Here is a 26,462-nt window from a genome sequence, read left to right on the forward strand (position 1 = left end):
GAGAGCCGGTGGGGGTTGTGCAAGGTATAGACTGCAGTGTTGACTTCATACATTGATACTGTGTCAGACGAGGAAAGAGGGTTGAATGGTATGGTAAAAAATTTTTCTAAATGATGATCATGGATTTATACTAATTCAGTTTCAGTGTATTGCCTGAAATCCTTTGTGTCCAAAATATATATTTGTGAGAGATTTCATGAGTACCTACTATAACAAAATTAAATATGCTACTGAACTCATTTAAAGTTATACCGAAGCTTGTCTTCTCTTTTATGCATTGTGTTCTAAAATAGTAAAGTATAAATAGATATTTGACATTAAATCTTATTTTCTAAAGATTTACTAAAATTTGAAAGATTTATCATTTCCCTTCAAAAAATTCACCCATGACACATGATAAAAATTACAATGAAGAATCTAATGTTAACTTTAAGGAGTATGTAGTTAGTTTCCCCAAAGAGATTAGTCAGATAGATAATCAAAGTATACTCATTCAGAAACAAATATTTTAAAATACTGTATGGCTAATTAATTTTTAATTGGCAGGCTTACTGTATGATTTTGGGGGCTTTGAATGTTTAAGTAGTCTTGGCTGTGCTCTTCCATCCAGAAAATATTTAACTCATTTACATGAAAAGTCTTTTGGAAACGGAGTTCAGAGATTGCAAATATGCCTTGATTTTCATACAAAGTGGAGGTATTAATGCCTCCTTTTCAGTATGCCAATTCTTTTCACTTTTTGCTTTAATTGCTGATATTGGCAATTAAGGATTCTAATGTAATTATAAGAACTTTTGAAATGTGAGTGTGTGGGGAAAAGTAGAGAATAGTGGAAACTTCTCTGGGGATGATTCGACTTTGAATGGGGTAGCCAGAGGAGTTTCGTCATGGAAGAAAATGATACATGTTAGAGTACTGTTTCATTAAATGTGAACATAAACTTTTAAGTGAGCATGTATTAAGTTAGGCATTTCAACCAGGTCTATTTTACATTTGATAAGACATTATTATTAACAGAAAGTTGTTTTTTTTTCTTTTCGGATATAGGAGAATTCATCTGGATATAAAGACTTGACTGGCAGTTTTGTAACTATTTTGAAGCAGGTGGTTGGAGGAAAGCTCCCAGTAGATTTCAATTACCACAGTGTGCCAGCACCATGGTTACAAATTCAGCTCTTGAGAATACTAGGACTTCTAGGAAAAGATGATCAAAGGTAAACTATTCTAAGTAAGTTTACTTGATGACCTCATACCATATGATAGGTTTAGGCTTTAGTCACCTAGATGTTTCCTGATAAGCCAGATTCTCCCAATGCTTAATTGGCTTAAATCTTAAATAAATCACTGTAAGAAGTGCATAAACTCTTTCAGAATTGCTGGGACAATCCTGCCTGTCTGCTTATCTAAATCCTATTAGTTGGTATCTCTGAAACACCATCTCCTCTGTGAAGCTTTCTTAATTGTTCAGGGCTTGGGAAATTTTTTCTCTCAAGGACCACAAAGCCTAAAATAACAATTATTTTTGTGGGCCACATGTTATCTGTTGTGTCTATTCAACTCTGTTGATATAGCACGAAAGTTGCCACAGATAGTGCATATATGAATGAGCATGGCTGTGTTCCAAAAAAAAGTTTTATGGACATTAAAACTTGAATTTCATATAATCTCCATGAAATGTTTTTTAAATTTTTTTCAGCCATTTGAAAATGTAAAAACTTAGCTTGCCACTATACAAAAACAGAAATCTGGTCAGATTAGGCCTGCAAGCTGGACTTTGCTAACCCTTGTTATAATTGGATGTGAGTGCTTGACCTTCTTAATTCATTTATCTGGATTATTCTTTTAGCCAATAACTTAAACTTTTTAATGGGTGTCTTTCCAGCTACATACATGTATATTCTTTTAACTTTTTATTTTGCCGTACCTTTTCAAACTTAAAAACTTCCAAAGTTATCAGAATAGTACAAGGAGCTCCCTTATACTCTGTACCTAGATTCATCAATTTATTTGCATTTGCTTTCTCATTCTCTGTCCCCTTCCTTCCCTTTCTCCCCTTCTTTCTCTCCCTCTTCCCCTCTCTCTCCTTGACTCCTCTCTCTCTCCCTCTCCCTCTTTCTCTCTCTGTATGCATGTGCATTTGCATCTATACATACATATTATTTTTATTAAAAAATTTTTTTCTAAACTGTTTGATAGCATATCCAACTAGATTTTTGTTCCCTTGAGAGTAAGGCCCTTCACTTGAGTCCCTGATATGTTTTTGTCTTGAGAAAATATTTGCTAATCAGTATTCTGATTTGATGGATATCATTACTTTTTATGCCATAGGGTACCTTTTTATTCTAATTCTTTAGCCTAGCTTTATAAAGGGACCATCCTAGGTTGTTGCTCCTAGAAATGCCTCCTCAATTTCATGTCAGAATTCATTTGTCTGTGAGCTCTTAATCAGCACTAATTGGGCTGAATCACTCTTGGTATTACTCTGTTACTTATTTCTGTGTTTATGAATCTCTACTCCTGATTGAAACCTGAATTGAGAACCTAGAGGTTATAGAGCAGGCACATACATTAGAAGTGTTTGTCCTAATTATATTTTATTTTACATAATTCCAGCCTATCCTAACATGGAGCTCTAGTTGGAGTTCACTGGGATTCTGTTTTAAAATCACTAATTTCATATTAATGCATCAGATCTTATTGGTCTAAAAAGATTTAGTGCCATCATATGTTGTCAGGAAGTAACTTTGGAGGCATTTAGTGAATTTATTTAGTAAATTCACTAACTCATTATCTTTCTTCCTTCTTTCTTTCATGGATGAATTTGGAGAATACATACAAAGATGAATAAGTTAGTCCTTACTTTCAAAGAGCTCAGTTGAATAGTAATTAGCCTTAATTAAATGAAAAAATAAAGAGCGGAATTCTCTTATAAAGATGTGGAACATTAGAATGTTTCCTATTTTGTTGTCCCCACTCTAATGAGATTTTATGTTAATACAAATCTTGTATTTTGTAGGACATGATTAGCTCAATGTGGCAAAGTAAAAATGTTAAGTTATTTTATAACAGGATTCTAAAAGTTTTTAACTGAAAGAACCAATTTGCTGGAAAAGTCTGTTACATTTATGGTTTCATATATATCTATTATTTGAATATTTTCCTGTGTTTTATAGCTTTGTGCTTCTTAGGTTGTTAACATGTAGCTTACTTGTGTCCACAAATGTTTCTACATTTCATGTGGTTAATTATGATTCTCATGGCAGACATTGGCTTTTAAAATTGAGAAACTAGACAGACTATAATCTAGGTGTCGTATTACCAACTTTTTTAGGGGAAGAGTTGGTAATGTATCCTGTATGGTTATCTTCTGTGGAAGAAATGCTTACATAATAAAATGATGGATTTTAGAACATGGTTCTGGATTCTTATTGGATATTTATACTTCAGTGAAGGTAGAATGAATGTACATGCATTTAAAATTGAATTTTCTAGCTGTGGTTTTGGAAAAAAGGAGAACTTTCCTGGAGGAGATGTAACATACTTGATAACTAATTTATGTAGCCCCAAATTATGTTGATATTTTTATTTGTTTTATAGCACAGTTTCTCTGCAAGATCACTGTATGTATCTGATTTCGCTGCTATTTTTTTTCATTAGTGTATTTTGAATTTGTAAAACATACAGCATACCAGCTGAGAAGCCACAGTTTTTCATATTGGCCTCTTGGAGAGGATTTTTCTCTTGTAGGCTTGGAGGCAGAGTGCTAGGGCTCCATAAGCATTGCACTTTTTTTTTATGAACAATATCTCCCTCAATGCAGTTGTTGTAATTAGTGACCATAAAGACATATGAATGGTACAAATCTGTTAATTTTATAAAATATATTTTTTTATATTTAACATAAATGTAAGTTAAAATTTTCTTACTGAAGAACCTTCTCAGGGAAAGACTAGTATTTGAATACTTTTGAAAAACTATCTGGTTAAAATACAGATAATATACTGTCTGGAATAATCTTGATATATGAGGTATTACTATAATTAAGTAACTTAAATATTTTGTTGCAAAGAAAATTATAAACGATAGTAAGTTCAACCAAATACAGACTTGTTTTGTAAACTAGGCACAAGTGAGGGAAGAACTGATTGACTTTCGTATATCTCATTGGTTAACTATTAATAATTAACTCTGATAAAACAGAAAGTTATCACAAAGCAGGAGGTTCAGATCATGAAAAAGAACAAATGAAATCTTTAAGAAGTGAAATTTGAAAACTTCATAAAATTAATTTCTTTCACTTCTATAGATCCTCACTTTTAAAGAGAGAGAAGTTTGAAAAACTATGTTTTTATTGGGTTAGAATACTGTAATTCCACTGCAAATAAAATATCTTTTAAACAGGACAAGTGAATTAATGTATGATGTTCTTGATGAATCCTTACGAAGAGCTGAGTTAAATCACAATGTCACATATGGTAGGTAATATATGTAAATGCTACCCTAATGACTAATGGTGTTTTTTAGTATTGCAGCTAAATCTGAGTTAGAATACTGTAAATTTCAATAGAGTTTTATACACTAATTTTAAGGTGGTTCTTTGGGTTATTATTTTTTCAATGTAAGTGTTTAATAACTAATAGATAGCAGTAATGTGAAATTATGGCATGTTCTAAATGTTGATCTAAATTTATTATAATTGTCTTTTTATTGAAAACATTTATCCAGTATCTAATTGTGAAGATAATAGATTTGTTCCATATTTGGTGAAAGTTTACAGTGTTTGAGGATAGTTCTTAAATAGATCAGTCAACTAGTCGTCAAATATTAAATTTCTGTTTTTTGTCAGGCCCTGTGCAAGGCGCATAGAGTGCAGCCATGAATAAAACAGTATTACCATGGGGCTTACAGATTGGGTGAATGGAAAGGGACAGGCATTAAATTAATGTTACAAAAGAAAATTACAGGGTATGGTGGAGAATACAGCAGTTAGTTATAGGTGAGGGATAGAATAAGGAATTTTTTCCTGAAAAAGTGCTATTCAGGAAGATATCTGAAGGATAAATCGGATATAGCTAGAAATATATAGAATAAAAATGTACTACTTGGTGAGGAGACAATAAACCATTTTATACAATTTTTAAAAATTAGTGGTAGGAGACAAGAGTAGGTTGGGGGAAGAAGGTGGAGAACTGAGAAAGTAACCAAAAAAACTTCCAATTTTAACAGCTAGAGGGAGGAACTATTCTATTTGATCTGAGAAAGCTCAGTGAAGAAATTGAGATTTTTGGAGCTATTTAAAAGATGGAAGTAAAACAATTTGAATTTTGCATGCTTGTGAGGAGAACAGTAGAAAAGGCATTGAGAGATAGAACTCAAATGAGAAGTCATTTCTTTCTTTTTTTTTTTTTTGAAATCAGGCTGGCAGAAAGAAGTCATTTCTTAATCTGGTAAAATACCATGAAGTAGGGGATGAAGAGCATTACTTGTTCTTTCAGACGATCTTAAACTGTGGATTTTTTTTTTTTTTTTTTTTTTTTTTTTTTTTTTTTTTTTGAGACAGAGTCTCGCTTTGTTGTCCAGGCTAGAGTGAGTGCCGTGGCGTCAGGCTAGCTCACAGCAACCTCAAACTCCTGGGCTTGAGTGATCCTTCTGCCTCAGCCTCCCGAGTAGCTGGGACTACAGGCATGCGCCACCATGCCCGGCTAATTTTTTTTTTTTATATATATATCAGTTGGCCAATTAATTTCTTTCTATTTATAGTAGAGACGGGGTCTCGCTCTTGCTCAGGCTGGTTTTGAACTCCTGACCTTGAGCAATCCGCCCGCCTCGGCCTCCCAAGAGCTAGGATTACAGGCGTGAGCCACAGCGCCCGGCCTAAACTGTGGATTTTTAAGAACACTGGTTGTAGAAGTGTAGGGTGGACCAGAGGGCAGAAATTGAACTAGGTTAACTGAAATAAAATGTAGCTGACAAAGATACAGTAGGAATAAGGAGCAAGGATTACATGTATGAGACCAGTACAGGAAAAATAATGCATATAGTAGTGATTTGGGATGGTAACATTAAAGGATAGATAATATTTTGCATGTATAAATGGTAACTAAGGCAATAAAGGTGCTTTATTTGTTCAATCAGTAGTTACTGAGTGCCTATGAAACAAAAACTTGATTTTGTTTTAAACTAGGTACAGATTGAGGAAAGTATTGATTGATGTAATGTTTTCCTCCTTGCTAAGTGTGGAAGGTAAAAGGAAGAATAAGGTAGACACAGGCCCTGTCCTTATGAGTGTACCATGTAAAAAACAGTTGATATTATTGAGGTTCCTGCTATGCAGTGAGAATAAGGGGCAGTAGATGAGGGATGACCATTATTGAGACAGATGGTTTGCCTAGGAGCTGTCAGAAGATCCAGAAAAATACCAGAACTTTTCCAGACAGTTAAAGCAATTTAGAATGTTTTGTTGGTGATAGAATCAGTATCCAGGATAAGGGTTTGAAAGGCTCTCAAGAAATTCTGTTTAAAAATCAGCTAAGAATCTGCCTTTTTTCCTTACAGAAAGTTTTTTTTTAAAAATAATTGACATTTCAGCTTTAATTTTTTTATTTTTTTGAATAGGTAATATATGCACATGGTTCAAAATTCAAAAGGTACAAAGGGTATACAATGAACAGTAAGTCTCCCTTCCACCCTTATCACCCACCACCCAATTCCCCTTCCTAGAGATAACCACTGTTATCTGTTCCTTTTGATTTGGAAAATACCGTATACCTGAGGAAATATTTTTTAATGTTCTCTACTAGGACTCTTCTTTTATTAAAATTGCTTGAACCAACACCAGCAATTTATTTCTTTGCAGGCTGTTGTTCCAGTGTTTCAACCAGGCCACAGAAACCTTATCGTTTCTGTTGTTTTGTTGCATTATTTAGCTTTTCAAAGTTATACTTTCACCCCATATTTATATTGGTACAGTTTATAGCTTATATTGATTATACCAGTAGCAGAGTATTATCTAGTAATCCTAATATAAATATTTTATTGGTTTAAGAATGTGAATCTTAATTATAAGCTTCATAAGGGCAGGGACTGTGTCTCTCTTACTGACCAGCAAATTCTAGTAGCTGGCACTATGTTAACTAATGAGCAGTATGCTTTATTTGAAGTAAAGGAAGAGAAAGTTATTTTATTCATCAGTTATCTAAGTGGGTTTTAGTCTTAATACTTTCTAAATCATATTTATGAAAGTTCTATAATTATAACTTACCTCAGGATCAAATCAAGTAATAAATTACATTAACATTTATTGAGTATTCGCTATGTGCCAGGCATTGTATAAAGTGGTGTAGAGGATATGAAGAAGTATAAGGTGTAAGGAATTTACAATATAATGGAAAAGATAACTTATTCATGAAAACATAACACCAGTATAAGGCAGAATGCAAAGGGGTGCTTCAGGGAGTAAATGTTATAGGAGTTCAAAAGTGGTAGAGATCTTTGTTTTTCGTTGGTTTTGTTTTTTCCATCTTTTTAAAAATGTAAAAACCATTCTTATTTCACAAGGTTACAAAAATAGACTAAAGGCTAGATTTAGCAGTAGTTTGTGCATTCCTGCCTTATGTGATTTGTCAGTTGACCAAGGCCCTCTTTGTTTAGTTTGCTCATTGCATGAATCATAAAGCCAACTTTTTTTCACAGCGCAAAGTAAAGACATTTTATAGCACAACATCTGAATATGCAAAATATCTTTAGGTGTTCAACTAACTAATTCTGTAGTTTTTCCTTTAATTAAAGTCAATTTCCTTCTTCAAAATTAATATTTCTGATTTCTTCTCCGTCTTTCTCCTCCTCCTCTTAGAATGCATTTGTAAAAATTTATCTGTACATTAATTGATAGGCAGCATAGTCTAAAACATTGCTAGTTGAATATTCAAGATGTGTCTTACACATAAAGAATGTGTCTGGTTGTTGTTTTAAGCTTTTGGAAATAGAGAAGGAGTGATTCTATAAAGGACACTTGGTATACTTCAACCTGTAGTACATTTTATTTTTTTTATTTTTATTTTTATTTATTTATTTATTTATATTTTGAGACAGAGTCTCACTTTGTTGCCCGGGCTAGAGTGAGTGCCATGGCGTCAGACTAGCTCACAGCAACCTCAAACTCCTGGGCTCAAGCAATTCTTCTGCCTCAGCCTCCCGAACAGCTGGGACTACAGGCATGCGCCACCATGCCCGGCTAATTTTTTCTCTATATATTAGTTGGCCAATTAGTTTTCTTTCTATTTATAGTAGAGACGGGGTCTCACTCTTCCTCAGGCTGGTTTCGAACTCCTGACCTCAAGCAATCCGCCCACCTCGGCCTCCCAGAGTGCTAGGATTATAGGCGTGAGCCACCGCACCCGGCCTGTAGTACATTTTAAGTGCTCATTTTGTACCTTCACTGTGTCTCACTTCTGGTTCTGTGATATCATAGGACATTTAGGACTTAACTGTGTCAGTGATTCTTCTTTATTATGGCAAAGCTGGAACTCATGAACTCATGCTTTTTAAAAGATTTTGAGAAAAAATTTAGTGTTCACTTTGATCATCTAGAATAGTTATCTGACTTTTGACTGTGTCAGAAAGTCAAATTTGAACCCTATCAAGATGTTCAGTAAAAAGACAAAGAAAAACAAACAGCAACAAAAAAAGATGTTCAGTAGATTGTTCTGTGTGTTTTGAGGTTAATTTTAAAGAAATAGCTTAAAGATTTTTGAGTAGTGACCCTATCTTTGAAATAAATGCTAGATCATATTAAAATGATTATGTTGAAATAAACTACATATGCAATTTCTGTGTATAAGTGATAGAAACTACTTGAGAATAAACCATTTGAAAGCATTCAAGGAGTGTTAGAAATATCTATTTATATAGGAACAATACATTATTTCTGGGTTCATTAGAATGTGAGCTCCTTGAGGGCAGGGCTTTTTGTCTGTTTTGTTTACTGCCGCATCCATAGTACTAAACCATGCCTGGCACATAGGAAGTATTCAGTAAATACTTGTTTTGTGAATGAATGTATGATTATTATCCATTAGTAAATATAATTATTTTTAAATTGTACTGTGGTAACCTAATCCTAGTAACTGTGTAAGCCTGAAAACAATAAAGTTTGTTTCTTTGATAAATTTCCATCAATAAGATTTTTGACTAAAACCGACTTTCCAATTAGTTTATCTTGCTACAAATTCTACACAAATATATTCTTTTGTTATGCTTTACCATAATACCTGCCATTTTTATTTTGTTTTCTCTAGCTATTTTGTTTGAATGTGTGCATACAATCTATTCTATTTATCCTAAATCAGAATTACTTGAGAAGGCTGCCAAGTGCATTGGAAAATTTGTTCTATCACCTAGAATAAATCTCAAATATTTAGGTAAGATGATTGGTTCTTTTGACAGAAATTACAGAGAGAGCTTTTAAATTTGCTGGGTATTTGTTTCAATTTATTTTGTATAATGTAATCTTTTTTTCTAGGACTGAAGGCTCTTACCTATGTTATTCAGCAGGATCCTACTCTGGCTCTTCAACATCAGATGACAATAATTGAATGTTTAGATCATCCTGATCCTATTATTAAAAGAGAGGTAAACTGGTATTTTGAATAATGTACATGAAATATTAACAATTTTAAACTTTTTTGTTGGTATTCTGGAGAGAGGTTAAAGTGGTAGGCAGAGTGTGTGTGTGTGTGCACATATATATTTTAACTTTTGAATGCATGTAATTCTTTTTACTAAAGGTTAAGTAACTTTTTTTTTTTGGAGACAGAGTCTTACTCTGTTGCCTAAGCTAGAGTGCTGTGGCATCAGCCTAGCTCACAGCAACCTCAAACTCCTGGGCTCCTGCGATTGTCCTGTCTTAGCCTCCCGAGTAGCTGAGTAGCTGGGACTACAGGCACGTGCCACCACGCCTGACTGAATTTTTTTTTTTTCTATTTTTAGTGGAGACAGGGTCTTGCTCATGCCCAGGCTGGTCTTGAACTCCTGAGCTCAAACGTTCTGCCTGCCTCAGCCTCACAGAGTGCTAGGATTACAGGCGTGAGCCACTGTGCCCAACCCTAAGTAACTTTTCCAAAAAGTACTGTGTCAGTGTCCACAGGTATGTTTTAAAATGATGAGTTGTAAGGATTAGGTCCAGTTATCTATGTGGGTTCATTAATACCTTTTTAATCTAAGCATTATACCAATAAGAAATCTGAATTTTTGTCCTAGGTCTTCCTGTTAGTACAATTCAAGATGTACTACTGTTATGTATATAATTTAAGATGTAATTTATGATAATTAGTATTTTTCCATTATTCTCTTTTACATCTGTAAAATGAGATAATGAATTCCTTATTAAATAGATAGGAATGTTGAAAAAATTAGTGAAGATATCCACAAAATGATCTGAACTTGGAAGGAAAAGTATAATAATGTATTTAACTTGTTTTTCATCTTTTTCCTTTTATAAAATTGCTTCAGTGTGTAATTGGGTGTCTATATAAATATTTCTGTTAATTCTTATATAACAAATACTCTATATGTTTGTTGAAAATGGTATATGGAACTTAGGAGTAAAAAGTTTTATTTCTGATTGTAATAAAGATAAAAAGGATCTGCTACACGTGTAAATATCTTAAAAGTAATAAGTTAGAAATAGGAGAGTTTATTGAGAGAACAATAATTGTAATTTTTGAAGATTATGAATTTTGATTTTAAAAGGCATTTTTGAGAAATTAGCCTTTATATATATATTTCTTTTAATTCATATTTTTAATCATCTGACAATTTTTACCTGTCTTGAATGAATCTTGGAGGCTTCCAGATATACTCATTTCTTTGTGTAGGCATTGTAGAAAAATGAGAAGGATCTAAGGGACAATAACAAATAGCTATATGGCTGTATATGCATTCCGATAGTCCCAATTTCTCTTCCACTTTAACACATACGGAGCATGCATTCCCTCTGTGTAGTTGACTACTAAGTTGAACAAGGTTGACTTGGATACAGTTTTATTTTTGCTGTATATAGTCCCTCTTTATCCACAGGATACATTCCAAGACCCCCAGTGGATACCTGAAACTGTGGATAGTACTGAACCTTATATATAATATGTTTATATATACCTATGTATGTAAGATTTCACTGAATCTTAAATATACTATGTTTTCGTATGATAGCTACTATGTGACTAATGAGTTAGTAGCATATATAGTACATACATGTACGGTAGGATACACTAGACAAAGGGATGATTCATGTCTCACTTGGGATGTGAGATTGGGGTTTGAGATTCCACCATGCTACTCAGAATGGTGCATAATTTAAAACTTATGAATTGTTAATTTTGGGATTTTTCATTTAATATTTTTGAAACTGTGGTGGACTGTGATAATGGAAACTGCAGAAAGCAAAGCTGTGGATGGCAGGAGACTACTGTATTTAATTATTATGTTCTCACTTAAAGATGCGAGTCAAAGGGAAAATAGGCAACTTCTAAAATTATCAAGTTTGATCCATTCCCTGCAGTGGAAAAAATAGTTTTAATTCATTGGGGAAGGTGCTGAGTATCACTGGTGCCCAAAGAAGGCGCTGAAGTACTGTCTCCTCAATGCTATTGTCACTTCTAACTTCTATCAGTAATGATATGGCAAGGACTTTGGTCCTTGTGTGTGGGGTGACCTGTTGGTTGGGGTGGGATTCCCTTTTACCTGGTTTTGTTAACACTCTTTCATACAGGGAGAGAGATGGCAAGAAGAAGCTACCAAAACTGAACAGAAAAGAACTCTAGCAGTACAATTCCTAACACCATTCACCTCACCCCCATTAAGTCCTAGAAATGCCAAATTTTAGGGTCTTAGAGTAGGAAATAAATTTGGTGTATATTATCTAACAATATATAACATATAGTTTGGAGTCCGCAGGGAGCATGTCTGAAGCAGCTGTATAAATTGAAAGCTATGGATGGGGGAGACCTTTGTGTTTATATTAAATAGATTTAAATGGAGTCAAGCGTTAACTAAAACAGTTTTTTTAAAAAAAATCTTTTAATATATGTCATCTTTATACTTGAAGTCCTGACTGTAGAGATTGAGAAATTAGAAAGAACCCTAAAGATATTGTGAACAGGTTTGATAAATAGGGTATGTGAAAATTCTCTTACAGCTAATATTGCTGATCCTAAAACACCAATAAATATTTCTTTCTCAGTATTGCCTTTCAACTCACATTGATTTCTAGGAGTTTATTTTTAGAACCTTAATCTGGGGCCTTGGAAAGCAAGCCAAATGGGAGCTTACTCTGGTACTGGTCTTCCTAGTGTCAGCAAGAGGTGTATTCATCATTGCTTAGAAAGTAGCTGTAAATCCTTCTTAGGGAGAGGCAGAGATATACAATGTAACCAAAATGTTAAAACAAAACAAAACAAACAAAAAAAACTTTTTCGCTGGTGGTGGGCAGGCAGGAGTGGGGAGGAGGAAAGGATGTATGTTTCCATAACGTGTGCAATGCACACCACCAGGGGATTGGACATTTCGGGGGGAGGTGGCAGGAGCAATATTTGTAACCCTAACAATATTTGTACCTCCATCATATGATGAAATAAAAAAAAAAAAGTAGCTATAAAACAGTTCTTCCTTGATGCCTGAGATTCTGAGTATAGGTTTTGCTAGGCTTTAACATACTTGAGCCATCAACCTTTGTCCATCAATTAGAAGCCATTTGCCCTCAATTGTGAAACCCAATCAAGTGCTGTTTTTTGTTGTTTGGGTAGCGTGGGAAACATAGTTTGCAAGATTGAATTTATACACAGAGCCACACACACGTGTACACACACATACCCATAGGCATAAGTAATGTACACTTAAAAACTGTTATGTTTTTTAGAAAATATATTGTAAACCTTTTAACTTTTTAGTCTTTACATGTTCTGTCATGTAGAAATGTCAGATTGAAATTATCTATCTCTATAGAAAGCTTTTAGACTTTTGAGAATTGATCATAATTCATTTTTTGACAATAATTTTACCTTAAGTTTTATTTTAGTTAAAATTTGCATTTTTATTCACCTGTTAACTTACTGTCCAGTAGAGGTACATAAAAGTATAAGAATCAACTGTATGATAAACATATATGTTAACTATATTTATTGGTGTTATGCATAGTTTTATAATACTGTTTTTAATTTCTTTTCTTTAAATAGACTCTGGAACTTCTTTACAGAATTACTAATGCACAGAATATAACAGTTATTGTCCAGAAAATGCTTGAATATTTACATCAGAGCAAAGAAGAATATGTCATTGTCAATTTGGTTGGTAAAATAGCTGAGCTGGCTGAGAAATATCCTTTGTCTGGACCACAACTCTTAAAATACTTAGTTACACAGTGATTTTAAAATGATTGGTATAGATATGGTGACTTGTAAATTGAGTTCAGGAACCAGCAATAACTTCCATTCCTGATTTTAATCCTTTCTTGTCAAAAACAGGAGTTTGTATAGACTTCTTAGGGGGTGGCTTTTTTCCTGGTTTCTTTCATTCCGGTAGTCAGTATTTTGAACAAGAAGACACAGGAACCTCTGCCTGGTTTTTCTTTAAGTCCCTCTTCATCCTTGACTTTATTTCTTACTTGATTTCTCTTGCAAGTAAAAGTTCTTGTTTCTTGGAGGGAGTGGGTAGAGTGTGTGTCTGTGTAGGGGGGCCAGGATGCTACCATTTATTCCTTACCCTATTGTTTATGCTAGAAGTTGTCACAGTAAACAGTTGGGAACTCCATTAATATGTCACATTTCTTCACATTTGTTTTTTAAAAGTCAGAGGAACTTTACAGGTCATAAGGATATTCCATTCTTTTTAAAATGTCCATTTAATACTAAGAAAGAATAGGTGAATAATGTTAATCAAATTGGAAATTGCTTTAGTTTTGTCCTAGACAGTGCTATAATTCTGGTCAGCAGAATGACAGAATTTTAGAACTGACGAGGAACAGATTAGAAAAGATTTTGAACAACTTGTTCCAGTAGATGCACCACAGTATTTAGCCCCCTTGAAGTGTATATAATATTTCACTGTTTGTCCCTAGTTAGCTATTTCGTTTCTATCAGTTATTTCATATTTATTTACCAGATGCCTATTATATGCAAGCCCGGTGCTAAAGTGACATAAACTCAGTTTATTAAGTTTATTAAATAAGTTTTTACTAAGCACCTATTTTATGTACAATTGGGGTATAAAACAATTTATGGCAGGGGTTAAAGATAAAAATGCCACACTAGGATGAATTGGGGTTATTTTTGAAAAGGTTGCTACAGAAGGATAATTTTAATAAGTGGCATTTGGAAGTGTACTTGTTCTTAACACTGTGGACACATATGCTCCTGATAATGCGTGGTTTATTCAGACAATGAATGCTGTGTTTTCCGTGGGAGGAGATGTAATGCATCCTGATATTCCCAATAACTTTCTGAGACTGCTAGCGGAAGGTTGGTAAACTATTACATTCTGTAAAGTGAAGATTTTAAAATTAAATGCTTTAATTTCAGAGTCCTAGGAGAATTTAGTGGAAATTAAAATGGTATATCAATTTCTTTATAGGTTTTGATGATGAGACAGAAGATCAACAATTAAGAATCTATGCAGTTCAATCTTATCTCACTTTATTAGATGTGGAAAATGTGTTTTATCCACAGAGATTTCTTCAAGTTATGAGTTGGGTAAGGAAAATACATTACATCATAAATTTATAACATTGTTTTTTATGAAAACCAAATTTCAACATGTTTTCTTCAGAAATCAGTTCTAATCAGCTAACTCCTCCGGCTGTCAGTTTTCTTTTCCAGCGGCTACCTTCTATCACTTGAGTATTGTCCATTTTTTTTTACTTTGCCATGTCACTTATCTAGTCTTTCAAATACGGATATTTGTTATCTTTTTGCATTTACAATGTGCTTGTTGCGTTTTTTATGTAAGTCCATGTTTGAATATGTGAATACTCATTTGTCTGTGCTATATTAGTTTTCTTATGTTGAATACCAATGTTACCACAAACTCAGTGGCTTAAAGCAACACAAATTTATTATCTCACAGCTTCTGTAGGTCAGGATTTCAGAAATGGCTTAGCTGAGTGCTCTGCTTAGAGTCTCACAGGGTTGCTGCCAGGGTGTTGGCTAGAGCTGCTGTCTTAGCTGAAGCATGACTCGTAAGGGATCCACTTCCAAGCTCATGTGTGGGTGTTGTCAGAATTCATTTTCTTGTGGCTGAATTTTTGTCACTGAGGGTTTCACTTTCATACTGTCAACTGTAGGATGCCCTTAGCTGCCTTCAATTTCTTGCCATGTGGGCCTCCCAACGTGGCTGCTTGCTTCAACATAGCCAGTAAAGGATATCAGTTCTTTGCAAGGCAAAGATCACAATTTTATGTAATATAATCACATGTCATTTCATATAGCCCATCACCTTTGTGTATTCTTTCTTGTGCACATGAGTGAGTGTTTCTTTAGGGGAGATTTATATAAGTGCAACTGTTGGGTCATAGGATACACACATTTTAATATTTTGTAGTATTGCCAAATGTTAGAATGTTAAATTTTCCCCAGATTTTGTTTACATATTTTTTCTCATACAATAAATACCCCAATACTTTTCTCTTTTTTTCTTTTACTTATTTTAATTTTTTTTTTTTTTTTTAGAGACAGGTCCCACTCTGTTGCCCAGGCTGTAGTGCAGTGACATGGTCAAAGCTCACTATAACCTCAAACTCCTGGGCTCAAGCAGTCCTCCTGTCTTAGCCTCTAAAATACCTGGGACTACAGGGCACAGCACCACACCTGGCTAATTTTTTAATTTTTAATTTGGTAGAGACGGTTTCTTGCTATGTGTGCCCAGGCTGGTCACAAGCTCCTGGCCTCTAATGATCTTCCCACCTCAGCCTGTCAAAGTGCTAGGAGTACAGGTGTGAGCTTAGTGTACCTGGCCAAATATCCCTTTGCTTCTCATTTAGCTTTCCAGTTAATATATTTAACTACATTTGCTTTACTATATCTGCATCTATATGTATATCTAGGTTTACAGTTTTTTTTCTAAGCCATTTACAATTGGAATCATGATACTTGACCCATAAAAAATGCAACATGAATCTCTTATGAATGACATTATTCTAAATAACCATAAGCCATTATTGTACCTAAGAAATGTAACATTAATTCATTAATATCACCTAATATATAGTCTATACTCGGATTTATCCAATTGTCCCAAAAATGTCTTTTATGATGGTTTTTTTCCCCCATCTCAATCCTAGATCCAGTCAAGGTTCACAAATTACATTTAGTTATGTCTCTTTAGCTTCTTTTAATTTATAGTAACTCCTGGTTTCTTTTTGGTTTTATAACATTGATTTTTTTGGATCAATACTGTCGACTTATAGAAAACCCTATAGTCTGGATTTTTCTGGTTATTTCTGTTCAGATTAAACATTTTTAGCAAGAATATTACATAGACAACGTTGTGTACTTCCCACTGCATCATATTAGGATGCATATGATGTCAGTTCATCCACTTATTGGTGATTGTAAGTTTATATGTTTGGGTTAAGATGGGGACCTCCAGATCTCTCAATGGAGAGGTACTCTCTCTTCTTTAGAATTTATAACAACCTGTGAGGTGATTCTATGAGGCTGTGTGAATATCTTGTCCTCAACTATCTTTCACTAATAGTTTTAGCATTGCCAATCCTTCCTGAATTGGTTATGTGTTTAGTGACCATTAATTTTTTCTGTATATGAAATGTGGCATGTCACTCCATTTATTTAGATTGTTTTTTATTCCTTTCTACAGCATACAATCCTATACAGTAGTCCCCCCTTATATGAAGTTTCGCTGAGTTTTCAGTTACCTGTGGCCAACTGCAGTCTGAAAATATTAAATGGAAAATTCCAGAAATAAGCAATTCATAAGTTTTAAATTACATGTCATTCTGAGTAGCATAGTAAAATCTTAAGTCATCCTACTTTGCTCTATCCCACCTGGGACATGAATCATCCCTTTGACCAGGGTATCCTCTCTGTATATGCTTCCTGCTCCTTAGTCACTTAATAGCCATCTAGATTATCTGATCGACTAGAGCAGTATTACAGTGCTTATGTTCATGTAACCTTTATTTTACTTAATAATGGCCCAAAAGCGTAAGAGTTGTGATGCTGTTACTTTGGTTATGACAAGAGGAAAATGCTTCCTTTAAGTGAAAAGGTGAAAGTTCTCAATTTAAATAGGAAAGAAAAATCGTACGCTGAGTTTGTTAAGATCTACATTAAGAAGGGATCTTCTAACTGTGAAATTGTGAAGAAGGAAACAGAAATTTCTGTTGGTTTTGGTGGTGCACCTCAACCTGTTGCGGCAATGTGTACAGCTAGTGTTACAGCTCTTGACCGGGAAAGAACTGAGCGGCACACTAAGAGTCGGAGAACAGTCTATTCTTCCACAGCAGGCTCAGCACACCTAGTGTTACAGCTCTCTTTGTGTCTTCCGATATTCTGACCCTTCTGCCTCCTTCCTTGGTCTCCTCCTGCTTTTATACCCTTGGTAGGGCTCAAAAAACATCCAATCAACTACAAGCTTTAACGTCCAATCAACATCAAGCTTTAACATCCAATCAACAACAAGGTTTAACATCTAATCAAAAACAGTGGGATTCAAAAATTACCAATCAGGATCATGCAAGCAGCGTGGCTGGAAACAGGCAGCGGCATGCGGGCCTGGGGGCGTTCAGGCACTCAGGCCAGGGGCTCTCTGCCAGAGGGCCCAGCCCCAGCAGCGTGCCCTCCAACTGGCCATGTGCAGTACTGGCCCTCGGAGATGCGGAGCGATGGGGAATTGGCAAGCAGCTGCCTTATCAGGTTTCCTTATCAAACGTGCAAAAGTTACAGCCACAGTGCATGATAAGTGCTTAGTTAAGATGGAAAAGGCATTAAATTTGTGGGTGGAAAACATGAACAGAAACATGTTCAGATTGACAGCAATCGGGTTTGGGGGTCTCTGGCATCCACAGAGGTCCTCAAACCAATCCCCCATAGATATGGAGGGCTGATTGTATACATACAAATACAATAGATTTTTGTATTTTGGTCTTGTATCCTGTAGTCTTGTTGAATTATTATAACTTAATAGTTCTATGAGTTTTTTGGGTGAATTTCTTGACACCTTGTTAAGAAATTTTGTGTCTATGTTCAGAGAGATATTGGTCCGTAGTTTTCATTTTTTGGTACTCTAGGTATCAAGGTTGTACTAGCTCATAAAACGATTTGGGAAAATGTTCCCTTCTTTTATTTTTTGGAAGAGGTTGTATAAAATTGCTGTTAATTCCTGCTTTAAAAATTTGGTAGAATTTTCCAGTGAAACCATCTAGACCTGGAGATTTCTTTTTTGGGAGTGTTAAAATTACAAATTCAATTTTCTTAAAGAAAAATTTCTTAACTGAATTTTCATTCAGTAGTTCAATGTATTTTTTTAAATTTTCCATGAGATTTCATCTTTGAGTCATGGATTATTTAGGAGAGTGTTGCTTAGTTTTCAAGTATTTGGATAATTTCCTGTTATCTTTCTTTCTTTCTTTAATTCTTTTTTTGAGACAGACAGTCTTACTCTGTCACCCAGGCCAGAGTGTAACATCATAGCTCACTGCAACCTCAAACTCCTCAGCTCAAGGGATCCTCCTTCCTTAGCCTCCCGAGTAGCTAGGGCTATAGGCACATGCCATAACACCTGGCTAAATTTTAAAAATTTTTGTAGAGGCCGGGCGCGGTGGCTCACGCCTGTAATCCTAGCTCTCTGGGAGGCCGAGGCAGGCGGATTGCTCAAGGTCAGGAGTTCAAAACCAGCCTGAATAAGAGCGAGACCCCGTCTCTACTATAAATAGAAATAAATTAATTGGCCAACTGATATATATATATAAAAAAAAAAATTAGCCGGGCATGGTGGCGCATGCCTGTAGGCCCAGCTACTCGGGAGGCTGAGGCAGAAGGATCGCTTGAGCCAGGAGTTTGAGGTTGCTGTGAGCGAGGCTGACGCCACGGCACTCACTCTAGCCTGGACAACAAAGTGAGACTCTGTCTCAAAAAAAAAAAAAATTTTTTTGTAGAGACGGGATCTTGCAGTGGTTGCCAAGGCTGGTTTCAAACTCTTGGCCTCAAGCAATCCTCCTGTCTCAGTCTCCCCTACAGGCGTGAGCCACCACCTCCGGCACCCTGTTATCTTTCTATTACTGATTTCTAGTTTGATTTCATTATGGACAGAAAAAATACTATATATGATTTCAGTTCTTTTAAATTTGTTGAAGTTTATGTTATGATTCAAGATATAGTCTGTCTTGGTATATGTTCTGTGGCTACTTGAAAAGAATATGTATTTTGCTATTATTGGATGGTATGTTCTATAAATGTCAATTACATTCTATTGGTATTGTTGAATTCTCATATATTCTTGCTGATTCTCTGTCTGGTTGTCCTATTAATTGTTAAGAGAAAGGCTGCGATCGCCAACTCTATGGACTCCACTGACACTGTGAGGGGGTGGCCTCATTATTGCTGAGCAGTGGTGAAAGTCCTGACTCTACCAGGCTTCTGCTGATAATACCCCAGCAGAGAAGGGCATGGGTACGTCAATACTGCTGGGTGGAAGTGAAGGGCAAGCTTCCTATATGGTCTCCACAGACACTGCAGGGGATTAGGTCTCTCTATCACTTGGTGGGGATGAAAGTCCTGACTCCCAGTTTGGCCTTCTCAGTCATCACCCTTGTGGGAAAGTTGAGGCACCTCTTATAGCAGTGAGAATGGAAGTCTTGGATCTCTACTCTGCCTTTGCTTGTGTGGGTGGAGCTGCAAGTTTTCTGTGTGGTACTAGGGTGGAATAGAAGGGTTATTGTCTAAAAGTTTTTCTGGCTTATTGACTAGAGGGCTGGCTTTTTGGGGGGCTTGTTTTCTGTGCTCATTGGCGTTTCCAGGTTGCTGGCCCTCCCATACCTAGTCTGGGGTATATGAGACAACAGATAATCCACTGTTACTTAGCTCCCAAGGTCCTTAGGGATCTGCCACCTTTCTCTGCCTTTCAGAGTCTTTTTATATGTGTTTTCTATATAATGTCAAGGGTTTTTATGGGTACTTAGTAGGAAGAATAGGGATTAATATGTCTATTCCATCTTCCCAGAAGGAGAAGTCCATTAACCATTGATTTTTGAACTGGAATTTATGTTACCTACTCTTCTGGAGCTACCTTCCATCTATTAAACTACTCTAAAAGTTATCTTAATATTTAAGAATTGAACTCATTTGGTCCTATTTCTTTTTCTTTCTCTCTCATTAGTAGCTATAAATTTTCATGTTCCTATCACCTCACCTTCCTCTTTTCTTGCCAATGTCGATACTGCACCAAAGACATGAAAATATTCCATAAATATCATTTTGGAAAGATTTCTCGTTGCCTGAATTTTTAATTTATTAATGATTCTTTGACCAATAGGATTATATGTCACTTAAGTTAGATGTAAGAAAAAGATACGTAAATGGATCAGTTTCCTTCAAGTCTGTTCTGTAGACTGTCTACATCAGAATTGGAATATGCTTATTTAAAATGTATATCCTTGGGACTGCAAACTAGTTCAACCTCTGTGGAAGGCAATATGGTGATCCCTCAAAATGATACAAGTAGATCTACCATTTGATCCAACAATTCCACTACTGGGCATCTACCCAAAAGATCAAAAGTCACTTTATGAAAAAGACACCTACACTCGAATGTTATAGCAGCACAATTCACAATTGCAAAGCTATGGAAACAACCCAAGTGCCCATCAATTCATGAGTGGATTAATAAAATGTGGTATATGTATACCATGGAGTACTACTCAGCTTTAAGAAACAATGGTGATATAGCACCTCTTGTATATTCCTGGATAGAGCTGGAACCCATTCTACTAAGTGAAGTATCTCAAGAGTGGAAAAACAAGCACCACATGTACTCACCAGCAAATTGGTATTAACGGATCAACACCTAAGTGGACATATAGGAGTAACATTTATCGGGTGTCGGGAGGGTGGGAGGGGGGAGGAGGGATGGGTATATACAACCACAGTGAGTAAGAGGTGCAACGTTTGGGGGATGGTCACTCTTGAAGCTCTTACTCGAAGGGGGAGGGTGGCATGGGTAATATACATAACCTTAACACTTGTACCCCCATAATACACTAAAATAAAAAAAAAAAGAAAACCTTAAAGGTACACACAATTATGGCAAACTGTGAAAAACATAGTGAGTTAACCAGAAAAATAAAGTAAAATAAAATGTATATCCTTGGGGACCACAGATATAATAAATCTAAAAGAATATTTGGGGAAAGAGCCTGGAAATCTCTGGTTTTTTGTTTTTTCTTTAGACAGCATCTCACTCTGTTGCTTAGGCTAGAGTACAGTGGTGTCATCATGGCTCACTGCATCCTCAAACTCCTGGGCTCAAGTGATTCTCCTGCCTCAGCCTCCTGAGTTTCTGGGACTACAGGTGTGCACGGCCACACATGGCTAATTTTTCTATTTTTGTAGAGACAGTTTCTATTTTTGTAGAGACCAGACAATTTTTCTGTTTTTGGTCTCAATATCTTGCTCAGGCTAGCCTCAAACTCCTGGCCTAGAGCAATCCTCCTGCCTTGGCCTTCCAAAGTGCTAGGATTACAGGTGTGAGCTACCACACTTGGTTGAAATCTGTATTTTAATGAAACACCTCAGGTATCTCTTAGCTTGTGAGAATCATCATTTAAGTATTTATTGGAAAATAATGACAGACTGTGAAAGTGCTTGTAAAAACCAACAACCAAGCCAGGTGTGATGGCTCATACCCATAGTCCCAGCACTTTGGGAGGTCAAGGTAAGAGGAGTGTTTGAGGCCAGGAGTTTGAGACCAGCCTGGGCAACACAGTGAGACCCTGTTTCTACAAAAATTTAAAAATTAGCTGGGCACAATGGCACGTGTTGGTAGTCCTAGTTACCTGGGAGGCTGAGGCGGGAGCATCAGTTTAGCCCAGGAGTTTGAGGTTACATGAGCTATAATTAGGCTATTGCACTCCAGCCTGGGCAGCAGAGTAAAACCTTGTTTAAAAAAAAAAAAAAAAAGCCTAACAGCCTAACAACCAACTCCCACAGTTCAGAAGAAAGCTAATTCATAAAGGTATGTTGCTTTATGTGTTGTTAATGACAAAGATGTAGAAAAACTTTTTGTATTGTGTTTCAATTCTTGGTATAATTTTGAATCTAAAATATACCACTGTATCTTTAATAATTTCTTCACCATGCATGTTTAATCTAGATTAAATTCACTCTAGCAGTAGGCACTTTGTTTAGATTTCTGAGTATAGTTTATTATATAACTTGATATTTTTATATAAACATCTCTTTGTTTTACTCATAGGTATTAGGGGAGTATTCCTACCTCTTAGATAAGGAAACACCAGAGGAAGTTATAACCAAGCTCTACAAGTTACTTATGAATGACTCCATTTCTTCAGAAACAAAAGCCTGGTTAATTGCTGCTGTGACCAAGTTGACACCCCAAGCACGCTCTTCTAATATAGTTGAGAGATTAATCCAGGAATTTACCATTTCTTTGGATACTTGTATGCGACAGCATGCATTTGAATTAAAACATTTGCATGAGAATGTGGAACTTATGAAGAACTTGCTTCCAGTTGATAAGAGTTGCGAAGACATGGTGGTAAGACATCTGTTTCAGCTTTTTAAAAATTGCATTGTCATTCAACATAGAGTAATTCTTTTTTTTTGAGACAGAGTCTCACTCTGTTGCCCTGAGTAGAGTGCCATGGTGTGAGCCTACCAAACTCCTGGGCTCAAGCGATCCTCTTGTCTCAGGCTCCAGAGTAGCTGGGACTACAGGCGTGTGCCAAGACACTCAGCCTATTTTTTTATGTTTACTGGAGATGGGGTCTCGCTCTTGCTCAGGCTAGTCTGGAACTCCTGAGCTCAAGTGATCCTCCTGCCTTGGCCTTCCAGAGTGCTAGAATTACAGGCGTGAGCCACTGTGCCCAGACCATGGAGTAATTCTTGTATTTGTGGTATATTAGGAATGTATCAAAATATGGTTTTCGTGTTACTTAAGGTGAAAGTTGAAGTTTTTCTTACATTAGTATGACAGAGAATTTGAGACTTACTAATCAGTCCTGATTCTAAATAGGAGTAGAAGAGTATCTCTTCCAGAGAACTACAATGAAGATATTTTTATCCTGTGACAAACACTTTATTATAATAATTTAGGAATTTATTTTATGTATTCTTTATTTATTGACTTAAAAAATTGATACATAATAATTATACATATTTATGCAGTACATGTGATGTTTGAGATATACATACACTGTGTAATGATCAAATCAGGATATTTAGGATATCCATCACCTCAAACATTTATCATTTCTTTGTGTTGGGAACATTTCAAATCTTCTAGCTATTTTGAAATATACAATAAATTATTAATTAAATTCACCCTACTGTGCTGTCAAACACTAGGACTTATTCCTTCTTTCTAACTATATTTCTAACCATTAACCAACCTCTTATCATCCCCACCTACCCCCCCACCAGCCTTGGGTAACCATTCTATATCTCCATGAGATCAACTATTTTAGCTCTTACTTATTAGTGAGAACGCATGATATTTGTATTTCTTTGCTTTGCTTCTTTCACTTAACATAATGACCTCCAGTTCTATCCATGTTGCCACAAGTAACAGGATTTCATCCTTTTTTATAGCTGAATGATATTCCATTATGTATATATACCACATTTTCTTTACCCATTCATCCATTGATTGACACTTAAATTGATTCCATATCTTGGCTATTATGAATAGTCCTGCAGTAAATATGAGGGTACAGGTTCCTTTTGAAATATTAATTGTTGGATCATGTGGTATTTCTATTTTTAGTTTTTTGAGAAACCTCCATACAGTTTTTCATTATGGCTGTATTAATTTACAACCAACAATATGTAAGAGTTCTCTTTTTCTGCATCCTTACCAGCATTTATTTTTGTTGTTTTGATAATAGCTATTCTCACTGGACTGAGATGATTATCTCATTGTGCTTTTGATTTGCATTTCCTTGATAATTAGTGATGTTGAGCATTTTTTCATATGTTTGTTGGCCAAGTCTTTAGAGAAATGTCTATTGAGATCTTTTGCCTACTTTTTAATGGGGTTATTTGATTTTTTGCTGTTGAGTTGAGTTCCTTGTATATTCTGGATATTAGTACCTTGTTGAATGACTAGCTTGCAAATATTTTATTCTTGCCTAATAGTTTTCCCCCCTCTCTCATCATCACATTTGATTTTATCATCCCATTCTCTCCTGGCCTGTAAAGTTTCTGCTGAGAAATCCATTGGTAGTCTGATGAGGATTCCCTTATATATGACTTGCCACTTTTCTCTTGCAGATTTTAGACTTTTCTTTTTGTCTTTGACTTTTGACAGTTTGACTATACTGTGCCTCAGAGAAGACCTTTTCAGATTCAGTGTATTGGTTATCTTTGCACTTCTATCTGGATGTCTGTATCTCTTGTAAGACTTGGGAATTTTTCAGCTAGTATTTCATTAAATAGGTTTTCTTTGCCTTTATGCATTTTTTTCCTTTTGGAACTCTCCAAATTTGAATTTGTTTGATTTATGGTATCCCATATGTTACATAGGCTTTCTTCATTCATTTTTATTCTTTATTCTTTAATTTTTTTCTGACTGGGTTATTTCAAAAGACCTGTCTTCAGGTTCAGAAATTTTTTTTCTGCTTGATCTAGTCTGTTATTGAAGCTCTAGATTATATTTTTAATTTCATTCATTGAATTCTTCAGTTCCAGGATTTCTGTTTGATTCTTTTTATGATATCTACCTTTTTGTTGAATTTCTCATTCAGATCATGGATTGTTTTTATGATTTCTTTGTATTGTTTATCTGTGTTCTCTTGTATTATGAGTTTCCTTAAGATTGTTATTTTATACATCTGTCACTATCTAGTGTAAAAAAAAAAAAAAAAAAAAAGATTGTTATTTTTTTTTTTTTTTTTTTTTTTGAGACAGAGTCTCACTTTGTTGCCCAGGCTAGAGTGAGTGCCGTGGCGTCAGCCTGGCTCACAGCAACCTCAATCTCCAGGGCTCAGTGATCCTACTGCCTCAGCCTCCCAAGTAGCTGGGACTACAGGCATGCGCCACCATGCCCGGCTAATTTTTTGTATATATATTTTTAGTTGGTCAATTAATTTATTTCTATTTTTTGGTAGAGACGGGGTCTCGCTCAGGCTGGTTTCGAACTCCTGACCTTGAGCAATCCGCCTGCCTCGGCCTCCCAAAGTGCTAGGATTACAGGCGTGAGCCACCACGCCCGGCCTAGATTGTTATTTTGAAAGCCTTTTCAGGTATTTCATTTGTTTCCTTCTCTTTGGGATCTACTATTGGACAATTATTGTGTTCCTCTGGAGGTGTCATGTTTCTTTGCTTTCATTTTTTTTTGTCTTTACATTGGTGTCTGCATATCTGGTATAACAGATTGGCTTTCATAGGGAAAGACTTTCTTATACATCGATTTATGGTATTGATTGAGTAGGGCACTTTGCTTTTGTTTTTTAAATTTATTTTCATTTGTATATATTCATGGAATACAGGTCCTATTTTCCTACATTGATATATTGTATTGTGGTAAAGTCAGATCCTGCAGTGTATTCATCATGGGAGCATCAAGAAACCTTCCATTATCCACTCTCCTCTTTTCCCTCCAACCGTCTGAATCTCCATTGTGCATCATTCCCCACTCTGCTTCCATATGTACACATTAATTAGCTCCCACTTACAAGTGAGAACATGCAGTATTTGTCTTTCTGTGTCTGAGTTGTTTTGCTTAAGATAATGGCCTCTAATTTTATCTGTGTTGCTGCAAAAGACATTCTTTTTTATGGCTGAATAGTATTCCATTGTGTATATATACTATATTTTCTTTATCCAGTCCTCTGTTGATGGACAGTTAGGTTGATTCCATATCTTTGCTAATGTGAATAGTGCTACAATAAACATACAAGTGCAGGTATGTTTTTTATATATTTATTTCTTTTCCTTTGGGTAGTCAATAGTGGGATTGCTGGATCATATGGTAGTTTTATTTTTAGTTCCTTGAGAAATCTCCATACTGTTTTCCATAGAGGTTGCACTACTTTACATTCCCACTAGTGTAGAAAGGTTCCCTTTACTCCACGTTCTTACCAACATCTGTTATTTTTTGTCATTAATAATGGCCATTCTGATTAGTATAAGATGATATCTCATTATGATTTTAATTTGCATTTCTCTGGTGATTAGTAATGTTGAACTTCTTTTCATGTACTTGGCCATTTGTTTGTCTTC

The 26,462-nt window shown here is 35.5% G+C and overlaps 1 protein-coding gene across 1 annotated transcript in view; it reads left to right on the plus strand.

Annotated features, from left to right (window-relative positions):
* Positions 1-26,462, plus strand: part of AP4E1 (adaptor related protein complex 4 subunit epsilon 1) — a 79,866-nt gene that overhangs the window by 14,714 nt on the left and 38,690 nt on the right. The window contains exons 7-14 of the mRNA XM_076004363.1: positions 1,048-1,214; positions 4,402-4,475; positions 9,297-9,419; positions 9,521-9,630; positions 13,230-13,369; positions 14,398-14,510; positions 14,623-14,741; positions 22,477-22,779. Coding sequence (XP_075860478.1) covers positions 1,048-1,214; positions 4,402-4,475; positions 9,297-9,419; positions 9,521-9,630; positions 13,230-13,369; positions 14,398-14,510; positions 14,623-14,741; positions 22,477-22,779 — 1,149 coding nt within the window. The remainder of the gene's footprint in view (positions 1-1,047; positions 1,215-4,401; positions 4,476-9,296; positions 9,420-9,520; positions 9,631-13,229; positions 13,370-14,397; positions 14,511-14,622; positions 14,742-22,476; positions 22,780-26,462) is intronic.

The sequence above is a fragment of the Microcebus murinus genome, chromosome 6, assembly GCF_040939455.1.
Source record: "Microcebus murinus isolate Inina chromosome 6, M.murinus_Inina_mat1.0, whole genome shotgun sequence".
In the NCBI taxonomy this organism is placed as follows: domain Eukaryota; kingdom Metazoa; phylum Chordata; class Mammalia; order Primates; family Cheirogaleidae; genus Microcebus; species Microcebus murinus.